We start from the raw sequence: 25445 nt of genomic DNA, 5'->3' as shown, positions 1-25445 counted from the left end.
TTTACTATTTAAAATTATTATCTAATCATGCAACAAATATCATATTACCATACATTGCATTTTTTTGGGGGGGGGGAATATTATATACTAACTAAAACGCTGCTTGATGTACGATTTCCAAGCAAGTTATCCATCAAATTGTACACTGTAACATTTTAAACAGCCTTGACAATACGAAGTACATTAAAATATACTGATGTAAAAAAAGAGCCAGATTTATTGATTCTATTACTGAAATGTGAAGGGATTATATACGTTTTGTTGGTGTTAGCCTATGCTCTGGCCTATCCCTATAAACCTTCCTTAAAAATATACATTTCACATTTTATCCCAATACCTAAGTGTAATATATAATTTTAGTAGACTAATAAAATCGGTCAAAGAAAAAAAACCTGCCCAAAAAAAACCCGGTTGGGACTGTAGGCGGAAGCCAGTTGCCATGGAAACTCGCGCCATGTTTGTTTATGTATCGCTTCCTTGTCGACTAGTGATGACGTCAAGCTCCTTCGAGCGCGGGTCCCGTCTCCTAGGTGACCATTTCAAACAGTAAAAGCCAAAAGAAAGACGAGCTCTTCGTTTTCCCCTCACTAAAACACATATACTACATTAGCAACATTATTCTTTCCTGTACGAAATGGGCGACAAAAAGCGCCCTAAGCGTATTTTTGTTAACGGCGTCGACAAATATTCCTCCAAAAACATCGCCGAGGTGAAGTACAATCCTGATGTTAAGTTGACGTTAGCTTGCCTATGCTCATACATGAAGGTTTGTGTCTTGCGTGGGCAGTATTTATCCACCTGTGGAGAGAGAGTGGAAGAGGTGGACGATGATGAGGATGATCCTCTCCCGCAATCGGAGGAACCTGCCTTCCTGGTGGTCGGCTCGGTGTCCTCCGCCTCCATTGAGAAACCCAAGTATTTGTTGGAGCAGTACTCGGTGAGTCGCAGCAAAAATGTGAAATCAAAGGTCGTTATTTTGTTCTGACACTTCAACTGCTTTGCACCAGACATCTATACACCCGTAATAGTTTTAAAAGTATTTTTTAAATAAAGTTTTTGACCAAATATGTATCAATTTCTACTGCTTGTCCCTATATAATTAATTAAAACCTACCATCAATTTAAACCGCTAACTACTTTATTAGGTCCATCTGCTAAAATAAATGCTAATTTTAGGACCCATAAAAGAATTGTTACGAATAATGATCAGATATTAAGCCAACTACATATATTGCTAGTACACACATATACCTAATGAAATGATATATTTCCGCATTGGTAAGTATATTATTGGGCATTACTGTAAATCAGGGGTGTCCAAACCCTGGCCCAAGGGCCGAATGCGGCCCGCCGGCATCATTTTGTTCCTTCTTTTTCTCTTGTCCAGACAATGTCGTTAATGTAGATCAGGGGTCCCCAAACTAAGGCCCGCGGGTCGGGCACAGCTCACCAGCGTCCAAAATCTGGCCAGTGGGAAGTCCCAAGTTAAAAAAAAAAAAATATATATATATATATATATATATATATATATATACATATATATATATATACACAACAAACCAATACACAGCAATACCATAACAATGCAATCCAATTCCGAAACCAAACCTGACCAGCAACACTCAGAACTGCAATAAACAGAGCAATTGAGAGGAGACACAAACACGACACAGAATAAACCAAAAGTAGTGAAACAAAAATGAATATTATCAACAACAGTATCAATATTAGTTATAATTTCAGCATTGCAGTGATTAAAAATTCCTCATTTACATTATCATTAGACATTTATAAAAAATTAAAAATAGAACAATAGTGTCACAGTGGCTTACACTTGCATCGCATCTCATAAGCTTGACACAACTCTGTGTCCAATGTTTTCACAAAGATAAAATAAGTCATATTTTTGGTTCGTTTAATAGTTAAAACAAATTTACATTATTGCAATCAGTTGATAAAACATTGTCCTTTCCAATTATAAAAGCTTTTAAAAAAATCTACTACTCTGCTTGCATGTCAGCGGACTGGGGTAGATCCTGCTGAAATCCTATGTATTGAATGAATACAGAAACGTTTTGAATCGAAAAAGTATCTTTTTTGTATCGAGAATTGCGTTGAACCAAAAAAAATCGATATATTATCGAATTGCGACACCAAGAATCGATATTGAATCGAATTGTGGGACACCCAAAGATTCACAGCCCTAATATATATGTATATATGTATATATATATATATATGTATATATATATATATATATATATATATATATATATATATATATATATATATATATATATATATATATATATATATATATATATATATATATAAAACATCTGTCCTTTCTAATCCATTTTCTACCGCTTGTTACTCTCGGTGTCTCCAAGCCACTCAGGCAAATCATATTGTCTAAAAATGCCTCTTCCAATTGATAATGTGACATCATCGCGAGGAAAAAAGTTTGGGGACCCCTGATGTAGATCTGCTGTACAGATTTACTTTTAAGTGTGGGCTAGTTTTCTATTTGACTTTATTAAATGGATTTATTTTAATGTTGGGCGCAGCAGGAGTGAATAGAAACAAGAAGAAAAAGCAAGCCAGGGGGGGGGAATTATGGGGACAGGAAAGGGATATGACAGACAGATGACAACAGAACAACATTAGCAAATACAATATGTACAATTATGATACGAAAAGTGATATATAAGCAGTTAGTGAAGTAAATATCACTAACACAGAAATGAAAATGAACATTATTGCACTACAAATGGAGCAATACAAAAACCCAATAGAAAACAACACTTGTTAAATTATAATAACAATAATTACCTCTGTTATCAACAATACAACTGTTTCAAATGCAACAATACATAAAGTAAATGTAATGATAACTTGAATTACAAAAAAAAAAAATCAGATAAATGAAAGAGGAGCGAACTGTATTAACCCTGTAGATTGTTGTAGTAGGTTGATTGGTAACACTAAAAAAATGGTCCCTTGTGTGTGAATGTGAGTGTTGTCTGTTTATCTGATTTGGCCCTGCGATGAGATGACGACTTGTCCAGGGTGTACCCCGCCTACCGTCCAAATGCAGCTGAGATAGGCTTCAGCACCCCCGAATCCCCAAAAGGGACAAGCGGTAGAAAATGGATGGATGGATAGAGGGATTGTTATAGTAACAATGTGTTAATCTTTGTCAGTGTGCCATGTTTTACCCAGTTTCCCTAAGGGGAACACCGTTAATATCTGTTTGATGAACTGTGATTATGTGCATGAGTATGTGTTTGTTTATGTACAGTAGATTAGATAGTACTTTATTTATTCTTTCAGGAAAATTACAATTTTGTATGTATGTTTTTACAGTGAAAGTGTGTGTATGTATGTACTGTATTTCTGTATGTACTGTATGGGGGAGCGTATGTACCTATGTACCACTACGTGCGCGTATGTACACTGTATGTATGAATGAATGTACGTATGTATGTACACTATATTGCCAAAAGTATTTGGCCACCTGCCTTTACTCACATATGAACTTGAAGTGCCATCCCATGGAATTGCCCAAAATGTTTTGGTATCCTGGAGCATTCAAAGTTCATTTCACTGGAACTAAGGGGCCAAGCCCAACTCCTGAAAAACCAATCCCACACCATAATTCCTCCGTCACCAAATTTCCCGCTCGGCACAATGCAGTCCGGAATGTAGCCTTCTCCTGGCAACCTCCAAACCCAGACTGCTCCATCAGATTGCCAGATGGAAAAGCTAGATTCATCACTCCAGAGAACGCGTCTTCACTGCTCTGGAGTCCTGTGGCAACGTGCTTTACGCCACTGCATCCCACGCGCTGCATTGGACTTGGTGATGTATGGCTTAGATTCTGCTAATCGGCCATGGAAACCCGTTCCATGAAGCTCTCTGCGTACTGTACGTGGGCTAATTGGAAGGTCACATGAAGTTTGGAGCTCTGTAGCAACTGACTGTGCGCTTCAGCATCCGCTGACCCTTCTCTGTCAGTATATGTGGCCTACCACTTGGTGGCTGACTTGCTGTTGTTCCCAAACTCTTCACTTTTCTTATAATAAAGTTGAATTTGGAATATTTAGGAGCGAGGAAACGTCATGACTGGATTTGTTGCACAGGTCGCATCCTATGACAGTTCCACACTGGAAATCAATGAGAGCGGCCCATTCTTTCACAATAGTTTCTAGAAACAGTCTCCATGCCTGAGTGCTTGATTTTACTCACCAGGCCAAGTGATTAGGACACCTGATTCTCATCATTTGGATGGGTGGTCAAATACTTTTGGCCATATAGTGTATATATGTATAAATAATTGTGTGTATGCAGAAGTTCAATTTCAATAAGCAACCTGGACGTGCGTTCATACTAAATTTAAATACCCAGGGGTCTGACAGGTTGCAAATGGTCCCCATCTAGTGGATAGTGTGAGAAACTCAGGTCAGTGATCATGATGTGTACTTTCTTGGCTTCACAAGCACAGCATATGCTTGGCTACTAAGGCCCAATCCAAACAATATATATATATTTAATCTTTGCCGATTCGGTTCAGGGACGATATTAGTTTATTTAGAACGATATGATCCAAAACAATTCAATGAGTTCAAATCGATTCAGTAACTTTTTAGCCAGATGTGAAATAAGTACTGGATACTGGAATCAGCAGGTGAAGTTTACTGATTCCTGTTATTTCTTGTAAGGGAATTAGGTATAAATGAAACATGTATACAAACAAGCAAATAAACAACAATAATGACCAATGCATTCACATCTTATTTGAATAAACATCCAACACTTTAGGTTTAATTAACAAGAGGAAACATTTTCTGCTGTCATTTTAAACATTCAAAAAATGTTCACGAGTACTGTAACCAACATTTTAACAGTAAATTCATCTGCTACCTTTGCTTTAGTTTTTTAACATAAAAATAATACAATAATACTATCAAAAATAAAGTGCAACCACCAGCTTGTCATGTTGAATGAACAGTTTACCTAAGAAATTAGTTGCAACCAAATATTTTCAGGTAAAATGAGCAGTGGTTTGACTTGCTATTACTTTCAATTCGATAAACAGCTACCATGGTGGAGAAAAGTCACAACAAATCCAAACGCTGCAACACAATAAAATAAAGCCACAACACAACAACTTTCAGCTATAGCACAAATGCAAAGTCACACCACCAAATACAAACACCACAACACAACAACTATAAGCCAAGACACAACAACAATGAGAGACAAGGTTCGCCGACAGACTAAGTGACTGAGGCAGAAACCTGAAAACGGTGTAATTAACAAAGTTGGAAAAGCAAGTGAAGTGTAACTACTTTTTCAGTAATCAATAACTTTTTTTTTTTTACTTTATCAATAATATTAATAAAGTAAAAAAAAAAAAAAAAAAAAAAATATTAATCTCCTCTCTGAGCTGCAACCTTATCGTGGTAGAGGAGTTTGCGTGTCCCAATGATCCTAGGAGCTATGTTGTCCGGGGGCATAAAGCCCCCTGGTAGGGTCTCCCAAGGCAAACAGGTTCTAGGTGAGGGATCAGACAAAGAGCAGCTCGAAGACCTTTATGAAGATGAAAAACCATGGACCCAGATTTCCCTCGCCCGGACGCGGGTCACCGGGGCCCCCCTCTGGAGCCAGGCCCGGAGGTGGGGCACGATGGCGAGCGCCTGGTGGCCGGGCCTGTTCCCATGGGGCCCGGCCGGGCACAGCCCGAAGAGGCAACGTGGGTCACCCCTCCAATGGGCTCACCACCCATAGCAGGGGCCATAGAGGTCGGGTGCATTGTGAGCTGGGCGACAGCCGAAGGCAGGGCACTTGGCGGTCCGATCCTCGGCTACAGAAGCTAGCTCTTGGGACGTGGAACGTCACGTCACTGGGGGGGAAGGAGCCTGAGCTAGTGCGCGAAGTCGAGAAATTCCGGCTGGACATAGTTGGACTCACTTCGACGCACAGCAAGGGCTCTGGAACCACTTCTCTCGAGAGGGATTGGACCCTCTTCCACTCTGGCGTTGCCGGCAGTGAGAGGCGACGGGCTGGGGTGGCAATTGTTGTTTCCCCCCGGCTCAAAGCCTGTACGTTGGAGTTCAACCCGGTGGACGAAAGGGTAGCCTCCCTCCGCCTTCGGGTGGGGGGACGGGTCCTGACTGTTGTTTGTGCTTATGCACCAAACAGCAGTTCAGAGTACCCACCCTTTTTGGGAACACTCGAGGGAGTACTGGAAAGTGCTCCCCCGGGTGATTCCCTTGTCCTACTGGGAGACTTCAACGCTCACGTTGGCAACGACAGTGAAACCTGGAGAGGCGTGATTGGGAAGAATGGCCGCCCGGATCTGAACCCGAGTGGTGTTTTGTTATTGGACTTTTGTGCTCGTCACAGTTTGTCGATAACAAACACCATGTTCAAACATAAGGGTGTCCATATGTGCACTTGGCACCAGGATACCCTAGGCCGCAGTTCCATGATCGACTTTGTAGTTGTGTCATCGGATTTGCGGCCTCATGTTTTGGACACTCGGGTGAAGAGAGGGGCGGAGCTTTCTACCGATCACCACCTGGTGGTGAGTTGGCTGCGATGGTGGGGGAGGATGCCGGACAGACCTGGGAGGCCCAAACGCATTGTGAGGGTCTGCTGGGAACGTCTGGCAGAGTCCCCTGTCAGACAAAGTTTCAATTCCCACCTCCGGAAGAACTTTGAACATGTCACGAGGGAGGTGCTGGACATTGAGTCCGAGTGGACCATGTTCCGCACCTCTATTGTCGAGGCGGCAGATCGGAGCTGTGGCCGCAAGGTAGTTGGTGCCTGTCGGGGCGGCAATCCTAAAACCCCTTGGTGGACACCAGCGGTGAGGGATGCCGTCAAGCTGAAGAAGGAGTCCTATCGGGTCCTTTTGGCTCATAGGACTCCGGAGGCAGTGGACAGGTACCGACAGGCCAAGCGGTGTGCAGCTTCAGCGGTCGCGGAGGCAAAAACTCGGACATGGGAAGAGTTCGGGGAAGCCATGGAAAACGACTTCCGGACGGCTTCGAAGCGATTCTGGACCACCGTCCGCCGCCTCAGGAAGGGGAAGCAGTGCACTATCAACACCGTGTATGGTGCGGATGGTGTTCTGCTGACCTCGACTGCGGATGTTGTGGATAGGTGGAAGGAATACTTCGAAGACCTCCTCAATCCCACCAACACGTCTTCCTATGAGGAAGCAGTGCCTGGGGAATCTGTGGTGGACTCTCCTATTTCTGGGGCTGAGGTCGCTGAGGTAGTTAAAAAGCTCCTCGGTGGCAAGGCCCCAGGGGTGGACGAGATCCGCCCGGAGTTCCTTAAGGCTCTGGATGCTGTGGGGCTGTCTTGGTTGACAAGACTTTGCAGCATCGCGTGGACATCGGGGGCGGTACCTCTGGATTGGCAGACCGGGGTGGTGGTTCCTCTCTTTAAGAAGGGGGACCGGAGGGTGTGTTCCAACTATCGTGGGATCACACTCCTCAGCCTTCCCGGTAAGGTTTATTCAGGTGTACTGGAGAGGAGGCTACGTCGGATAGTCGAACCTCGGATTCAGGAGGAACAGTGTGGTTTTCGTCCTGGTCGTGGAACTGTGGACCAGCTCTATACTCTCGGCAGGGTTCTTGAGGGTGCATGGGAGTTTGCCCAACCAGTCTACATGTGCTTTGTGGACTTGGAGAAGGCATTCGACCGTGTCCCTCGGGAAGTCCTGTGGGGAGTGCTCAGAGAGTATGGGGTATCGGACTGTCTTATTGTGGCGGTCCGTTCCCTGTACGATCAGTGCCAGAGCTTGGTTCGCATTGCCGGCAGTAAGTCGAACACATTCCCAGTGAGGGTTGGACTCCGCCAAGGCTGTCCTTTGTCACCGATTCTGTTCATAACTTTTATGGACAGAATTTCTAGGCGCAGTCAAGGCGTTGAGGGGTTCCGGTTTGGTAGCCGCAGGATTAGGTCTCTGCTTTTTGCAGATGATGTGGTCCTGATGGCTTCATCTGACCGGGATCTTCAGCTCTCGCTGGATCGGTTCGCAGCCGAGTGTGAAGCGACCGGAATGAGAATCAGCACCTCCAAATCCGAGTCCATGGTTCTCGCCCGGAAAAGGGTGGAGTGCCATCTCCGGGTTGGGGAGGAGACCCTGCCCCAAGTGGAGGAGTTCAAGTACCTAGGAGTCTTGTTCACGAGTGAGGGAAGAGTGGATCGATCCGCGGCGTCTTCAGTAATGCGGACGTTGTACCGATCCGTTGTGGTGAAGAAGGAGCTGAGCCAGAAGGCAAAGCTCTCAATTTACCGGTCGATCTACGTTCCCATCCTCACCTATGGTCATGAGCTTTGGGTCATGACCGAAAGGATAAGATCACGGGTACAAGCGGCCGAAATGAGTTTCCTCCGCCGTGTGGCGGGGCTCTCCCTTAGAGATAGGGTGAGAAGCTCTGCCATCCGGGAGGAACTCAAAGTAAAGCCGCTGCTCCTCCACATCGAGAGGAGCCAGATGAGGTGGTTCGGGCATCTGGTCAGGATGCCACCCGAACGCCTCCCTAGGGAGGTGTTTAGGGCACGTCCAACCGGTAGGAGGCCACGGGGAAGACCCAGGACACGTTGGGAAGACTATGTCTCCCGGCTGGCCTGGGAACGCCTCGGGATCCCCCGGGAAGAGCTAGACGAAGTGGCTGGGGAGAGGGAAGTCTGGGTTTCCCTGCTTAGGCTGTTGCCCCCGCGACCCGACCTCGGATAAGCGGAAGATGATGGATGGATGGATGGAATAATATTAATGTTCATTGCATCACTTACAACCTTTCGCCTCAGCCACTAGGTCCAGTGACCTAATTTGCTGAGCTCTTACTTCCGTTGTGTCCATCACATCATTTGTGGCTTATAGTTGTGTTGTGGCTTTATCTTATTGTAAATGATAAATGGTAAATGGGTTGTACTTGTATAGCGCTTTTCTACTCCTTTTAAGGAGCCCAAAGCGCTTTGACGGTATTTCCACATTCGCCCATTCACACACTGACGGTGGGAGCTGCCATATTGTGTTGTGGCGTTTGTATTTGTTGTGACTTTTGCAATCATGCTGTAGCTGAAAGTTTTTGTGTTGTGTGTATTTGTGCCGTTTGCATTTGTTGTGACCTTTATCGGCCACCGTAGGTATCCGTCATTCTATTTTTTGATGACTGATGGCGATGACGCCACAGACAGACTTGAGATACGTTTAACGTCCTTATCATAAAAAGTGCTAAACTTCATATAAAATCTTCCGTTCTTAAATCCGATGTTTTCTTTTTTCAAGTATCGATAAAATTGATTCATTGCATTTAGAAAAGGTTACATTGATATATATCTTCCGGAAGGTTCCGGTAGATTGATGTTGTGGATGAATCGTAACTCCTTTAGTCATCATTGACAATGTCACAGATATATTAATTCAACCATGCATCCATTTTCTATGTCACTTGCCCTTATCAAGATGACAGCTGGAGTCTATCCTAACAAGAGAAGAGATTTATGGCTCTTTGAACGGCGCCATATCTTGAGGAGTGGCTCCTTTCAAAGAGCCGTTCAAAAGACTGGTTTGTTATTATAGGGTTTCTTTATTACACTGTTTTTTCCTTTAACAAAAAACAATCATTAGTAGCAGTTATAAGATAATATATGAATCAGTATTATTTAAAATGTACCCCAACATTACTCTATTGGTGGGAATTATTCTGAAATATTGTGTTAGATATCACCATGCTTTAACAGCGACATCACTGTTTTGAATGTTTTTAATTGTAGCACAACGATAATTTAACAATACGGAAACAAATACACAAATAATGAATAAGAATACCATGTATATTTGTATAAAACTAAAATAAAACATGGGACATAATAAAAATGTGAATACAAATTGTAATACCCTACCTGGTGTTTATGCTTGAACTACTTTACATAGCCTCATCAAACAATACACCAGAAATTGTAATCCAAATTCCGCTATTGGATCTTTTGACTCTGACTCACTTTCTAGTCCAGTGGCCAGATAGTTGGCACGCACATAAAAAAATGGCCTGCAAACGAACGGCTCCAAACTGTGAATTGGTTGCTTAAAACAGCCGTTAAGACTCAATTCGTTTGCGAACGTCACATTTCTAATTCCAGCTGGTTCGTACACAGAACCAAGGTTGCCCCTCCCTGTACACAGATCACCCACTGTGCATAAATCCCGGGATTTTTGGAGACCATTCTTTTGCATTGATAAACGCATGTAGAATGTCTATTATGGAATGACAGGGCGCTTGTATGAAATTGTACTGCAAACAGATTCCTAGCCTATTCCTGTACCTTCACTGATAAGAATATAATGGCAAATTTCCACAACCATTCACAAAGTCTTTCAAACTCCTGTGCTGGACTTGTTGGCACAAGTACAGGGTTCCAAATAAAGTATAGGGTTTAAACATGTTTATTTTGCTTCCAAACTTTATTAGTAAACAATGTCTTTCCTATCAATGTCTTTCCTATTAATTTATTTTTATACAAACTTGCATAAATTGAAATTAAATTATGATTTTTTTTTTTATTATTTAAGTTTAAAACTAATTTCACATAATTAAAAAAGTTTTTTAAAAAGTGTTATGCCTGGGGCCTCAAAATAAAATTATGTTTAGAGCCCTTATTTAGCTAGGTATTAGTCCCTGCCCTGGACTAGTGGGTCACACGATGTGTTTGGGATGTACAAACCCCGTTTCCATATGAGTTGGGAAATTGTGTTAGATGTAAATATAAACAGAATACAATGATTTGCAAATCCTTTTCAACCCATATTCAATTGAATGCACTACAAAGACAAGATATTTGATGTTCAAACTCAGAAACTTTATTTTTTTTTGCAAATAATAATTAACTTAGAATTTCATGGCTGCCACATGTGCCAAAGTAGTTGGCAAAGGGCATGTTCACCACTGTGTTACATTACCTTTTCTTTTGACAACACTCAATAAATGTTTGGGAACTGAGGAAAATAATTGTTGAAGCTTTGAAAGTGGCATTCTTTCCCATTCTTTTTTTATGTAGAGCTTCAGTCGTTCAACAGTTCGGGGTCTCCGCTGTCGTATTTTACGCTTCATAATGCGCCACACATTTTCAATGGGAGACAGGTCTGGACTGCAGACGGGCCAGGAAAGTACCTGCACTCTTTTTTTACGAAGCCACGCTGTTGTAACACATGCTGAATGTGGCTAGGCATTGTCTTGCTGAAATAAGCAGGGGCGTCCATGAAAAAGACGGCACTTAGATAGCAGCATATGTTGTTCCAAAACCAGTATGTACATTTCAACATTAATAGTGCCTTCACAGATGTGTAAGTTACCCATGCTTTGGGCACTAATGCACCCCCATGCCATCACAGATGCTGGCTTTTGAACTTTGCGTCGATAACAGTCTGGATGGTTCGCTTCCCCTTTGGTCCGGATGACACGATGTCGAATATTTCCAAAAATGATTTGAAATGTGGACTCGTCAGACCACAGAACACTTTTCCACTTTGCATCAGTTCATGTTAGATTATCTCGGGCCCAAAAAAGCCGGCGGCGTTTCTGGATGTTGTTGACAAATGGATTTCGCTTTGCATAGTCGAGCTTTAACTTGCACTTAAAGATGTAGCGACAAACTGTATTTAGTGAAAGTGGTTTTCTGAAGTGTTCCTGAGCCCATGTAGTGACATCCTTTAGAGATGAATGTCAGTTTTTGATACAGTCAGTTTTTTGATACATCGAAGGTCACGGTCATTCAATGTTGGTTTCCGGCCATGCCGCTTATGTGGAGTGATTTCTCCAGATTCGCTGAACCTTTTGATGATATTATGGACCGTAGATGTTGAAATCCCTAAATTTCTTGCAATTGCACTTTGAGAAACGTTCTTAAACTGTTTGACTATTTGCTCACACAGTTGTGGACAAAGGGGTGTACCTCGCACCATCCTTTCTTGTGAAAGACTGAGCATTTTTTGGGAAGCTGTTTTTATACCCAATCATGGCACCCACCTGTTCCCAATTAGCCTGCACACCTGTGGGATGTTCCAAATAAGTGTTTGATGAGCATTCCTCAACTTTATCAGTATTTATTGCCACCTTTCCCAACTTCTTTGTCACGTGTTGCTGGCATCAAATTCTAAAGTTAATGATTATTTGCAAAAAAAAAAAAAAAACATTTATCAGTTTGAACATTAAATATGTTGTCTTTGTAGCATATTCATCTGAATATGGGTTGAAAATGATTTGCAAATCATTGTATTTTGTTTATATTTACATTGAACTCAATTTCCCAACACATATGGAAACGGGGTTTGTAGAAGAAGTCCACACAGGGTTTGGAACCAGAATCGTATAGCTCACATGCTCACCACTCTTTTGCTGTGCAGGCCTATTAATTAAACCAGTGTTTTCATTGTGATTGTAGTTGGCTTTTGGGTATACCTGCACTTTCTCATACTGACAACTGTTGTGACTTATTTAGCTAAAGAAGGAAACAAAAATATTAGCAGCTGCCAGTATGATGAAGTGCTGTTCTACACAAAACTACAACCACAATAATAAACATGGTGCTTAATCATGTCCTCTTAAGATACCCCAGCATCCTAGTTTATTTTTTATTACATTTAATTCTGGAGGATTGATGAAGATTTTATTTTGTCCTCTATAACAGTCGCTGAGCAGAGAGGAGCTTCTTCCACGTCTATTAGAGTGCGATGTGGTGGTGTACAACATCTCCGAGAATGCAACACTAAACGAAATTGAAGAAGCAACATGGGCAGTCACAGGTAAAGCACTGTTTCGCCATGACTCTGAACAGTAGGATCAGTATAGTCTGCTATGTAAAAAGCTCTTTTCCTGACTTGTAGCCATTCATGGGGAAATGGAGCATTTCAAGTCGAAGAAAATGTTCATTCTAATCTCAACGGTGATGACGTGGGCCATGACCAAACCACAGGACTCGGTGAGCATGCAAAAATGCTTGTTGTCCGAGATCGCACCTATGATGACATTATTTAAAATGTCTCTTCAGGAAGAACCGGATTTGTTGGTGACAGAAGAAGAGTTCCGAAAAAGACGACCTCATCCTAGTTTCAAACACCACAACAATATGGAGAAACATGTACTTAAACTGGGAGCAGGGGTAAGAATGTTGTTTAGGAAATACATTTATACTATACCCAATATTACAACGTGTCATACACATATTGTATGCTTACAGAAAAAAAACAAGTTGAAGGGTTACGTCCTGGCTGCTGGTCTACAATATGGGAAGGGAGAGAATCTCTTTCACTACTTTTTTAAGGTACATTATACCTCAAACAATCACGATATACAGTCCATCTGTGTCTATTTCTGTTCAAACTACATCAGCAGATACAACATATGCAGTGCTGGTCGCCTGCAGTACAGCTCTCATACTTACCTGTCAAAACCTGCAATTTTTGCAGAGAAATCCAGTTTTTGTCCGTTTTCCAGTCGTATTCATGGCGCCGTTTTGTTTCTTTTTCGCTACTGCAGCGATGGAGTCACACGACAAGCCTCTATCCACAAAACTCGGCGCATGGGCTCAAAGGAGCGACGCAAGTTTCATTTTCCGTGATTTAATCAAATACCGCGACAGAGATTGAGGGACAAAAAAATCCAAACTTTGTGTAATTATTTTGACCTATTATATGAGTAGGAAGTGCAGGCAGCAGCTTACACAATCTCATACTTTCTACCGCACCCAGGAAGAAATTACGTCAGCCAGTTTGAAAAATGTCTCAACACTAAGCTACGTAAAGGAACCAAAAACTGTTTTTATTTATATGTGCGCAATATTTCAGGAGTTCCTCACAAGGAAATTTTGCAATGTATTTAATCCATAAACTGCTGTAAAATTGTGTAAAATTGAGTAGATGGCAAGTTATTATGATGTACAGAAAATTCCATATTTTACCAATTTTCCCAGGAGATTTACCATATTTAGTAATGCAATTCAATTGCTCCTCTGACCCGAAGCAATAGACAAAACCCTTGATGTTTTTTGGTGCTAAATTAACCACAACAATAATTAGCGCCGTAAAAATAATTTTGTCGCTACTGGTTTGACGTTCCCTAAAATTAAGAATAAATTAAAAACAACCTAAAGCCTTGGACCAGCTGATTACTGACATACAGTGTGCTATTCATGTTTAAATAACTTTTACTGCAAATGAATATCGTCTCCAAATACCAGATATTTGCTTCCTTGACTACCGGTACTAATAATTGGTATCGGCCCTCTGATTTCTGCAACAGTCGACCTTTAATTTCTCTTAACTTACTCATTGTTTTGTTCATTTCTTAAAAGGTGTCTTGGCTTTCTGAGTGTTCAAAAGTTCCCTTATTTGGAGAGGGCACAAATTACATCCCCACCATCCACGTGTTGGACCTTGCACAGTGTGTACTGCATTTCTATGTACAAGAATACAATTGTTTTTTTAGATTGTGTTTTTCTTCATGGACTGTGATTCTTTTACAGAGTGATACAAAATTTGATTGAAATCAAACCCAAGTCCAAGTACATTCTTGCTATTGATGACTCCAAAAACACACTGGAGGACATTGTAAAGGTGAACACATCTTAAAATAGAATGTAATTATTGGGTGTTCTACTTTGCGAACTGTATTTTTATTTTAAGTCATCTTCTCGTCCTACTTTCTTGTGTTTTAGAACAAGAAAAAAATGGTTCTGATAGTTAAAATGACTCTCCTCTCTTTATGTTTTAGGCCATCAGTGAAGTGCTCGGACCAGGAAAAATAAATAAATTGCCAGAAAAGGAAGCAGTCACCATGAAGGCCTTCAAGGTAGGGTGTAGGTGCTCACATCAAACTAACTGGCCAGACACCATGCATAATCTTATTGTTATTTGTGTTCCAAGTTCATTGTAATGAGGGATGGTTTCTGCAATCAGCCGTGTGCACAAGGCGGTATAAGCAGATACAATGCCACACACAAGCACGAAAGACGACGACTCCTGTAGAAGCCACTTGACCTTTGGTGCAACATGGAATTATCTTATGAAAACTACTCAAAATAGTAAAATTAAACCATAACATTAGGGACTGATGTATTTGTTATTCTTATAGCCAGACCTGTGTGTTGATTTTTGTATCTGACGTTGAACTGTGTCCCGGGTAGAGGGGCCAGACAGACTTTCCCACAGCTGAGGCACAGTTCTGAAGAAGTCGGACTCCAGTAACAGGCTGACAGCGCCAAAATATGTTTAAATCAGCTGACTAGACACGTTACAAAAATATCATGTGACAACCGTCAGGTACGAAAATCAACACAGGTCTTGCCATAAAAATTAAAATTACATAATTCTTAGAAGACCTCCATCCATCCATTTTTTACCGCTTATTCCCTTTGGGGTCGCGGGGGGCGCTGGTGCCTATCTCAGCTACAATCGGGCGGAAGGCAGTGTACACCCTGGACAAGTCGCCACCTCACCACAGGGCCAACACAGATAGACAGACAACATTCACACTCACATTCACACACTAGGGCCAATTTAGTGTTGTCAATCAACCTATCCCCAGGTGCATGTCTTTGGAAGTGATTCAATTATAAATGCAGATTTCTACACATAGAAGTAATCATCAACTTAAAGTGCCCTCTTTGAGGATTGTAATAGAGATCCATCTGGATTCATCAACTTAATGTTTAGAATTAAGTTGATGAATCCAGATGGATCTCTATTACAATCCTCAAAGAGGGCACTTTAAGTTGATGATTACTTCTATGTGTAGAAATCTGCATTTATAATTGAATCACTTGTTTATTTTTCAACACATTTTTAGTTATTTTTATATCTTTTTTTCCAAATGGTTCAAGAAAGACCACTACAAATGAGCAACATTTTGCACTGTTATACAATTTAATAAATCAGAAACTGATAACATAGTGCTGTATTTTACTTCTTTATCTCTTTTTTTCAATCAAAAATGCTTTGCTCTGATTAGGGGGTACTTGAATTTAAAAAAATGTTCACAGGGGGTACATCACTGAAAAAAAGTTGAGAACCACTGCCTTAAAAGACCTAATAACCCTAATTGGACTATAGGGACAGATCATTCTGAGTTATGGAGTGTGGTGGGAGAGGCAATTTCATTGTGCCTCAAATAAACAATAAAAAAATCCTCTAAAAAATTGAAGGGAAAAAACAGTGTAGTGTGTTCAATTATGGAGTTACCTTTTCGTGCAAAGAAATGTAAGATATCCTGATTAGACAGACTAGGTGTTCCTAGAGATGGAATAATAAAAGCGACTAATTCAAATAATTTGATTTGGTAAAAAAAAAATCTCATGTTTTCTTGCTTAAATTAATCGTTTAAGGAGTGTAAAAAATAAAGGATCTTTGTAATTTTTAATCACAAAATATAGTCCTGGTCCTTTTAAACATTGACGTCTTTGTAAAGAATAGCTCTAGTGTCGAATCTTCTTCGATTCTGGGGTTGTACACAATGTTGGGAAGGAGGGACAATGAAGAGAAAAGACACCTTTTTTTGCAAAAAAATCACACATGACATTACCTCTATTCAAAGGGGACTTTGAACTTCTTTTGTATCTTCGCTTTGAATATATTTTTAGTGAGTCCAAACATAATGAACAAGTATACATGATTTAACGCTGTTAGACTACTACTAAAACTTGTATTTTTGTCATCTTTCCTGTTCTAATTTCAGCCAGAAGAACTCGAGTATCTCAGCCTTAACCTCCGCTTGGATGCTTTTGTTGTCAAAGACTCGTTTGGCATCCCCTGGATAGCAGAAACTGGCATGGTTGAAAATATAGAGCTCCTTGTGGACGAATACAGACACACCAGGAAATTACTTGTAAGTCCTCCCAACAATGTCAGTGTGTTGCTTGAAGAGGATACACTGGACAAGCCTATATTCGTATAAATTGACTTTTTTGGGGGAATACAGTGTTTGTTTTCTATCTGTGTCCATAGCCAATCAGAATCTGCCTTACCGGACCTCCAGCTGTGGGTAAAAATACCGTCGCTGCAAAGCTATGTGAGCATTACCGGATACATCACATCAACATCCGAAAGCTCATTGAAGAAAAGATGAACGAGCTGGTCAGTGACTGCCCTTAATTCTATAAACGCAAACAATATTTGATAAGTGTGTTTAAAGTAACAATAAGAAGATACATGACCTTAAAATAACAGCTTCAAATTACCATATTTCCTTGAATTGCCGCAGGGCATATAGTATGCGCCTGCCTTGAATTACTGCCGGGTCAAACTCGCTTCCCAAAATAATTAGCGCATGCTTATTATTACCGCCTGGTCAAACGCGTGACGTCACAAGTGACACTTCCCCTGTCATCATTTTCAAAATAGAAGAGGCTGATTTCAATACCGGTAATTTGAAATTGCATAAAGGGAAGAAGATTAAGAGCTATTCAGTAGGATTTAAGGTCCAAACTTACATCACACTCAAATTTTTACTGCATACCTTTGGTAAGTGCCGGAGTGAGAAGAGGTTTAAAATAATTAGCGCATGCTTACTTTTACCGCATGCCTTTGGTAAGCGCAGGAGTGAGAAGAGGTTTTAAATTAATTAGCGCTCCGGCGGCAATTCAAAGAAATACGGTATATATTTATTGCACACATTTTTGTGGTAAGATTTAATATTTTCGTAATTGCCATGGTAACCACAGAACACCTTGTTTATTGTTCTTTATGTTGGTGGAGCAACCAGGACACTTTTCATGTTGCGTTATTGTTACTGTTCAAAATGTATTAAAGTAAAAAAAACAATGTTGATGATGTACAGATGAGGTTCATTCATGTTTAGCACATTGGTAATCCTTGTAATAAATTGTAATAATATGATATGGGTCAACGGGCAACCTGTGGAAGCCAATCAAATTTCTTCTCAGTCAAAGAATGCGCATTTACACTTCATATTTAGTCCCGTGGCCTGAAAGTAAATGACACTTCACTTTAAAGGCCAATAAAAATATTATTCTTGCTTTAAAATAAAGTTACTGAAGTTTGATATTCTCACTGTTTTTATTCCACAGACAGAAATAATGGAAAGAAGTGACCTTGATGTTAGTGACGCGGAAACGGCACAGAACCAATTGGAAAATATTAAAGCAAGCATGGACAAGAATGCAGGTCATACTTAATAATCTCTAGTGTTTCTACTTCAAATGAAAGTATATTTACTTTATATTAAAACTTAATTTTTTTACGTGTAATTTATTTACACCCACACATTATTAAATAAATGGCACGTTAAAAATGTTTTAAAAAACAAGTTTTTGGACTCTTAATGTAAACCAGCTATGTTGGGTGTGATTAGGTCGACTGGAGGATGATCTACTTTTAGACATGTTGACAGAGAAGCTGAATTCCAAGCCATGTAGGAACCAAGGATATGTTTTCTATGGCTTCCCAAGGACCTATGAGCAAGCAGAGCTGATGTTTAGTGGTATGTTACGTAGACACGCTATAATAAATATAGTCAGTGTTCTAATGTGCATGTGTCGTGTTTGTTGTTCAGCTGAGGACACAGAAAGCGAGGGGCCCAACAAAACCCCCCCACACAACAGCATCACACCAGGTTGCCTATTGCACTTGTCAGCCTCTTTCTCAGGTGCCCTCAAATGATGAAACGGCAGCTGCTTTCTACCTTATGGTGTTTTCCAGAATTTGTGTTTGCCCTGGAAGCAACCGATGAGTTCCTGACTAAAAAAGTACAAGCGCTTCCTGAGAGCGTGGCCCAAAAAAGGGGGCTCACCCAGGACGAGTTTATCCCTCGGCTGTCCAGATTCAGACAACTGATCCGGGCTGCGGAAACTTCTCTCGACTACTTTGATGAGCTGGAAATATACCCGACATACATAGGTAAACACTGGAGTGACAATTAGATATGTGTGTATATATTAAGGATGTTCTGATCCAATATTGGTATCACATATTGGTGCGATGTCTGCAAAAACACAAGTGTCAGCTTGCATCTAAAACCCCTGACACAAACTGTCCAGCATCGCGTTTTACTTGAGCAAACTGGACATCCAGTTAACATCTAAATGTCCTCCAATAAGCACACAAGGTTGGTTTTTGTATTTTAGCCAAGTCATTTACAAAAGGTAAACATGGTAGGCTACAGGCTACTGGGAGCTAGCAAATACAAAAGAGCTAAGCACACAAGCTGGACATATGTTTTAAATGTTCTTAATTAAAATATTGCTGGCTAAAACAGCACATTTGTCAATATAATAAGCATAAATAGTTATAGTTGCATATTATTTACACATACAAAGTATTCAATGCAGAAGCCTATTAGAAAATATCCAGGAAACAAATGTGTCCGCATCATTCAATCTACGTTGTCATGAGTTCAACTTAATGGCCATTAAGTTTGCCCAAAAAATTTCCACTTCAATTTAAAGACAGCATAAATCCATTCCAGGTGGTTAATAATACATAGGTTAGTGTTTTTCCTACCCATGTTCTTTGTTTGACTAATATCACTTGATCAAACTTATTCTAACATTCCACACTACAAAATAAAAGTATGATTCCAGCTGATATCGTAACGGATCAATATCGGTATCAACCGATACCCAAAGCTCAAATATCAATATCTTATTGGAAGGGAATAGTTGTATTCAGACATCCCTATTATATACATGGATACAAGTACTGAAATACCTTTGCAGCACCTCCAACTCTTCTGGCTCGGTGGGCGATCCTGAGAATTTTGTTTTGGTATCGATCCGATACCAAGTGAGCCTGGATGACATCAAAAGGAGCTTGTAAAACACCAAAAACATGAATGGTGGAGGTTGAACAGCAATAAATAATGGTGTTGTCTGCATAAAAATGGTACACTGCATTTGGTAATGTCCAGTAATGAAACGGTCGTCCCAGCCACCTGTACACTTTTTGTTCTGCTGAAAAGATAGTCTGTGAACCAAGCAGCAGCGTTTTTAGACAATCCAATGTGATGAAGGGCTTGAATTAACATTTTATGGTCTACTGTGTCAAATGCTTTTGACAAATCAATGAATACAGCGACACAATATTTCTACAGCCTCGATTAAATCATTTAGTACCTTAAGTGCAGCTGTAATAGTACTATGCTGTTTTCTAAAACAATATTTAAAACGGAGATAAAATATTGTTTGATTCTAAAAAAAAACCTTTAGCTGGTTACTGATGATTTAATTTAGAATTTATACTGTAATTATTTATATTTGTGGGTTGAAACTCTTTTAGCAGGAGAAGAACAAAGGCCAATTTCCACAATTTTTTAATGCTTTTACTAATTAGACTTAGGTTAAAAATATGTGAGAGAGGTTCAGCAACAAAATCAGCTGCCAATTTTAAGAAAAAGGGTTCAATTTGGTCAGGTCGTGCTGCTCTACTTTTGGGAAGTTTATAACACCCTACAATTGCGAGGGATTGGCCATGCGAAAATTCTAGTCGAAGGGCAAGGAGTTCAATTTGTTTAGTGATTGACAGTGATGATAAGGTCACATTAAATTTTTTTTTTAAATATATATACATAACTACTCCTCCACCTTTTCGAGGACGATCACATCGGAAGACATACCTATTTATAGCAATGTCCTTGTCAGAGACTGCTTTACTTAGTCAGGTTTCTGATAATATAAGGATGTCTGCATTGGTTGTTTGAATCCAGATTTTGACTAATTCTAATTTTGGCAGTAGACTTCTAATATTTGAATGAATTAAACCAAGACCTAACCTAGCTCGAAATTCATCATTAGTACTGATGTTGTATAAAGCTGGACCTGGATTTGGTTGCTCATTGCCCGATAGCAGAAGTAAGAGCAATATAAAGATTTTCCGTTTAAAATTGTAAGGTGACCCGATAAAAAGCATTACTTGGCTTTCCAATGTCAAAATGAGTGATTTCAGAAGGAGTAAAACATTTATTTAACATATAAATATACCATGAATGAAGCTGGTTAGAATTATTTAGCACTGACTCACATGACAACATCGATAACCAGTGTAAATTATGTAGTTTCGAAAGACCAGGTGATTGTTTTGTGTTCGGTCGAGGTAAAGGTTGGTGGACCAACTGGTCAGGTACCCCAATACAATTGCGGAAAACAAGTCCATGAAAAAGCATTAATATTAAATAGAGAGCTTGTGTAAAAATCATTGTTAAATTGTTTTACTACAGGCAGGCAGGCAGGCAGGCTCTACCGATATTCAAAATTCAGAAAATAATTCCAGGAAAAAGCAATAATATTAAATAGAGAGCTTGTGTAAAAGTCATTGTTAAATTGTTTTACTACCTCTGCCAATATTAAAAATTCCGAAAACAAGTTCCGGAAAAAGCATTAATATTAATTAGAGAGCTTGTGTGAAAATAATTGTTAAATGGTTTTACTACCTCTGCCAATATTCAAAATTCAGAAAACAAGTCCAGGAAAAAGCATTAATATTAAATAGAGAGCTTGTGTAAAAATCATTGTTAAATTGTTTTAGTACCTCTGCCAATATTCAAAATTCAGATGTCCAGGCTACAGCAGTTGGAAGGCCAAGCTAAGGCTAGCAGAGGCCCTGCCTTAGCCAGTCTGAGGCCGGGATGGATCCAGGCTGTGGCTGATGGAAGGCCAAGATGAAGCTAGCAGACACAGACTGTAGGCAGTGGAAGGTCAAGCTGGGGCTAGGATAGGTCCGGGCTGTGGCAGGTGGAAGCCCAAAATTTCAGCTAGCAAAAGATCCCCTGGCAGCTCGAAGGCCTTCAGATTTCCAAGTCCAACAAAAGCAGTCAGAAAAAACGCTTCTTGGAAGTAAGCCTTCCTTCATCAATTGTTAAGCTTAAACTAGTATAATTGGCTAAAATAGGACTAAAACAGATACAAATTCAGGGCACATTGACAAGAAGACAAACAACAGACAGTGCTGTCGGCCATCTTGGATGACCTTATCTCTAACATTACCACGGGTACATAAAATCAAGAGTAAAATTACTAACTCAATATTGATATGAGTGTGCCCCAGGCCCCTTTGTAGTGGAACAATTGGGCTCCGAGGTCCAAAAGGTGAAAAACCTCTGCTTTAGTCTCACCGTTTCTGCTGTCGTTCATCCAACATGGGAGTTAGGTCAGGGTTCTTTGCATAACCCTCCACATCAAACTGACCTAAATATGTCTTGCATTTTGAAGCACATGATTCTCGCTTTGTTAAAATAAAGAGTTCAGCTTCTAAGGGGAAAATAAGTAAAGTCCAACACCGAATTGATTGGCTCTCAAATATTTTCTGTCATTCCATTTACTTTTGTCCATTCCAGTCTAACATTTGTTGGATGAAAATGAACATGTGTCCTAAAGTCCAACGTCAAAGCAATTGATCTGTGCTCTCTTTGCGATTTTCTTTAAAAAAATAAACAAATGAAAATACAACAAATCTTGTTTACTTCTGATGAAAAAAAAGAAATAGAATATATATATATATATATACATATATATGTGTGTGTGTGTGTTTGTAATGTATATATATATATATATATGTGTGTGTGTTTGTAATGTATATATATATGTATATATATGTAACACATATATACGCATATACACACACATATATATACATATATATGTATACACACACATTTATATGTACATTTATGTCTATATATACATATATAGACATAAATATACCCACCCACACACACACACACACATATATATATATATAAAATAAATGAAAGAGGAGCGAACTGTATTAACCCTGTAGATTGTTGTAGTTGGTTGATTGGTAACACCAAAAAAAAACGGTCCCTGGTGTGTGAATGTGAGTGTGAATGTTCTCTGTCTATCTGTGTTGGCCCTGCGATGAGTTGGCGACTTGTCCAGGGTGTACTCAGCCTTCCCCCCGATTGTAGCTGAGATAGGCACCAGCGCCCCCCGCAACCCCAAAGGAAATGAGCGGTAGAATGGATGGATGGATATATATATATATATATATATATATATATAAATCAAATCAAATCAAAAAAGTCACATTTCTCACAAACTAACAGTTACTGGAAATTAAAAACATGTTTTTTTGTTGATTGATTGATTGAAACTTTTATTAGTAGATTGCACAATACAGTACATATTTTGTACAATTGACCACTAAATGGTAACACCCGAATACGTTTTTCAACTTGTTTAAGTCGGGATCCATGTTAATCAATTCATGATAGTAATGATTCTGACACAAAACATTTTAAAAACAGTAGAAAGGCTGAGAAGAACTTGCAGTAAGTGTCTAGAATAGAATAGAATAGAATGTACTTTATTGATCCCTGGGGGGAATTCAGCACCACAGTTCGCTTACAATAAACAATAATAATAATAAATAATATATGACATATATTATACATACAATATATAATATATGAATAAAATAAATATATTCTACATGTATTCTACATTTAAGTGCAGTCAAGAAGGAACATATGCATTATACAGTCTGATGGCTGTCGGTATGAAGGACCTCCTGTGTCGTTCCGTGTTGCATTTTGGGAGTCTGAGCCTTACACTGAACGCGCTCATTCTTGTCCCTTTTTTTTTGCAGAGGTCAACAAGGACGATCCCGACTTGACGGACATTGTGAACAAAATTATCGAAGGGGTGGGGACTCCCAAGAACTATGGCCTCAGTCCTGAAGAGCAGGAGGAGGAGGACAGGAGGCGAGAAAATGAGAGGAAGCAGAAACTGGCCGAGGAGGCAGCCGAGAGAAAGCGCAAAAAGGAAGCCTCGCTAGCAGAAATTGCAAAGCAGTATGAAGCATGGGTATGCAAATTAATCTGTCTCTTTTTTAACTAAACTGCATCGTTTCAATTAATATACGACCTATAATACTGTCACAACTGAGCGCAATTATCTTTTAAATGATATAGACTATCATAGATTGTCTATTAGAATGCACATGTGTACAGTACATTCCAGACAATCGCATTGTTTTTTGTTTTTTTTGTATAATCAGCAAAATAATCTGGCAGAGGTAGAGAGGCAGGAACATGAGCTTCTGGAGGCCCAAGCTCTCCCGCTGAGGAACTACTTGATGAAGTATGTGATGCCTTCCCTTACTGAAGCCTTGCAAGAATGTTCCAAGATCAAACCAGATGACCCTGTCAGCTTCTTGGTACGCCAGCATCCTTGCATGCTATGTATGTCTTAAGTCTTAATTTTGTGTTGCTATTATATAATCTCCAAATCTCTTTTGTGTAGGCTGAATATCTTCTCCGGATGGACAAGAAATGATATTACAACCTTGTTTCAGCTTCAGAAACTGTGGTATGTTCAATTGGAGCCATCACTATTATCATTAAAATACCTAAAAAGTATTTTAATTATATTTTCTTGCAGCCAAGTCTTGCTAACCAATACTTTCCCTAAAACATTCTGTTGCATTGGAAGATTGTCATAAAATGTGCAGTTCACAGTAGAAAAAAGCTTGAAAGGTGAAATGCATGAAAATATTTAAACGTAACAATGCACCTTATTATACAGAATATTTGTAGGTTAAAGTGAGTAAGTAGAAGTGAAATACAAAAAAATACATAAGACTAACATATTTATTATGTATGTACTAAATGTTGGACAAAGCTAAGAAAATGCCACCACGTGTTACTGGTGATAGTTGCCACTCAAAACAAATGTATCATTTGCAGGCCTCATGACTCAGCAGACTTCTTGGAAGAGATGCACATTTGAGTCCAGCCAAGATGTAAACAGCATTCTTCCTGTTTTTTTTTATTGCACAACTGACAAAAGTGAACTTCTTCCCGTATGACTATGAGCAAAAAGATCCATAAATTGAAGGCAAGGTCTTGAGTTCATTGTGGTTAAACTCAGTCAATCATGTGTACAGTGTGAGTATGCTTTGTCACCACTAGATGGTGGAGTAACCCCTTCTAAGAACATCAACAAACCTCATTGGTCAAATACAAATCTTATTATGCTTTTGTGTTCAATATATCGAGAAAGAGTAGCTTACAGCTGTAGTGCAATAGTAATGCATTTCTCACAGAACTTCAACATACAAGTACACCGCCATAATCTAATTATTAAGATAACTACAAAACCCAAAACCAGTGAAGTTGGCACGTTGTGTAAATTGTAAATAAAAACAGAATACAATGATTTGCAAATCCTTTTCAACCTATATTCAATTGAATAGACTGCAAAGACAAGATTCTTAAAGTTGGAACTGGAAAACGTTATTTTTGCAAGTATTAGCTCATTTGGAATTTGATGTCTGCAACATTTTCCAAAAAAGCTGGCATAAGTGGCAAAAAAGACTGGGAAAGTTGAGGAATGCTCACCAAACACTTATTTGGAACATCCCACAGGTGAACAGGCTAATTGGGAACAGGTGGGTGCCATGA

General features: G+C 39.7%; 1 protein-coding gene and 1 long non-coding RNA gene across 2 annotated transcripts in view; one reads left to right on the top strand and one right to left on the bottom strand.

The window, feature by feature from the left end:
• Positions 1-13773, bottom strand: part of LOC133542193 (uncharacterized) — a 25013-nt gene extending 11240 nt beyond the window's left edge. The window contains exon 1 of the long non-coding RNA XR_009804087.1: positions 13462-13773. This is a non-coding gene — a long non-coding RNA (uncharacterized LOC133542193). The remainder of the gene's footprint in view (positions 1-13461) is intronic.
• LOC133542192 (adenylate kinase 7-like) lies at positions 547-25445 on the top strand. Its single transcript, XM_061886088.1, has 19 exons — positions 547-709; positions 788-937; positions 12709-12823; positions 12905-12999; positions 13069-13179; positions 13258-13341; positions 14371-14459; positions 14542-14632; positions 14790-14867; positions 16749-16898; positions 17018-17146; positions 18100-18196; positions 18384-18512; positions 18585-18644; positions 18731-18928; positions 23630-23847; positions 24041-24199; positions 24286-24351; positions 24729-25445. The coding sequence occupies exons 1-18, from the start codon at positions 635-637 to the stop codon at positions 24316-24318; spliced, it is 2061 nt and encodes a 686-aa protein (XP_061742072.1). The 5' UTR covers positions 547-634; the 3' UTR covers positions 24319-24351; positions 24729-25445.

Source organism: Nerophis ophidion, linkage group LG24, assembly GCF_033978795.1.
Source record: "Nerophis ophidion isolate RoL-2023_Sa linkage group LG24, RoL_Noph_v1.0, whole genome shotgun sequence".
NCBI classification, from domain to species: domain Eukaryota; kingdom Metazoa; phylum Chordata; class Actinopteri; order Syngnathiformes; family Syngnathidae; genus Nerophis; species Nerophis ophidion.
The sequence above is the reverse complement of the archived record's forward strand: the minus strand, read 5'-3'. Positions and strand labels throughout refer to the sequence as shown.

Bases quoted from the DNA above. Each gene is read 5' to 3' on its own strand.
- LOC133542192 (XM_061886088.1), top strand. From the start codon at position 635: ATGGGCGACAAAAAGCGCCCTAAGCGTATTTTTGTTAACGGCGTCGAC. The intron at 14,633-14,789 runs GTGAACACATCT...TTTATGTTTTAG, and splicing joins CACTGGAGGACATTGTAAAG to GCCATCAGTGAAGTGCTCGG. The intron at 14,868-16,748 runs GTAGGGTGTAGG...TTCTAATTTCAG, and splicing joins TCACCATGAAGGCCTTCAAG to CCAGAAGAACTCGAGTATCT.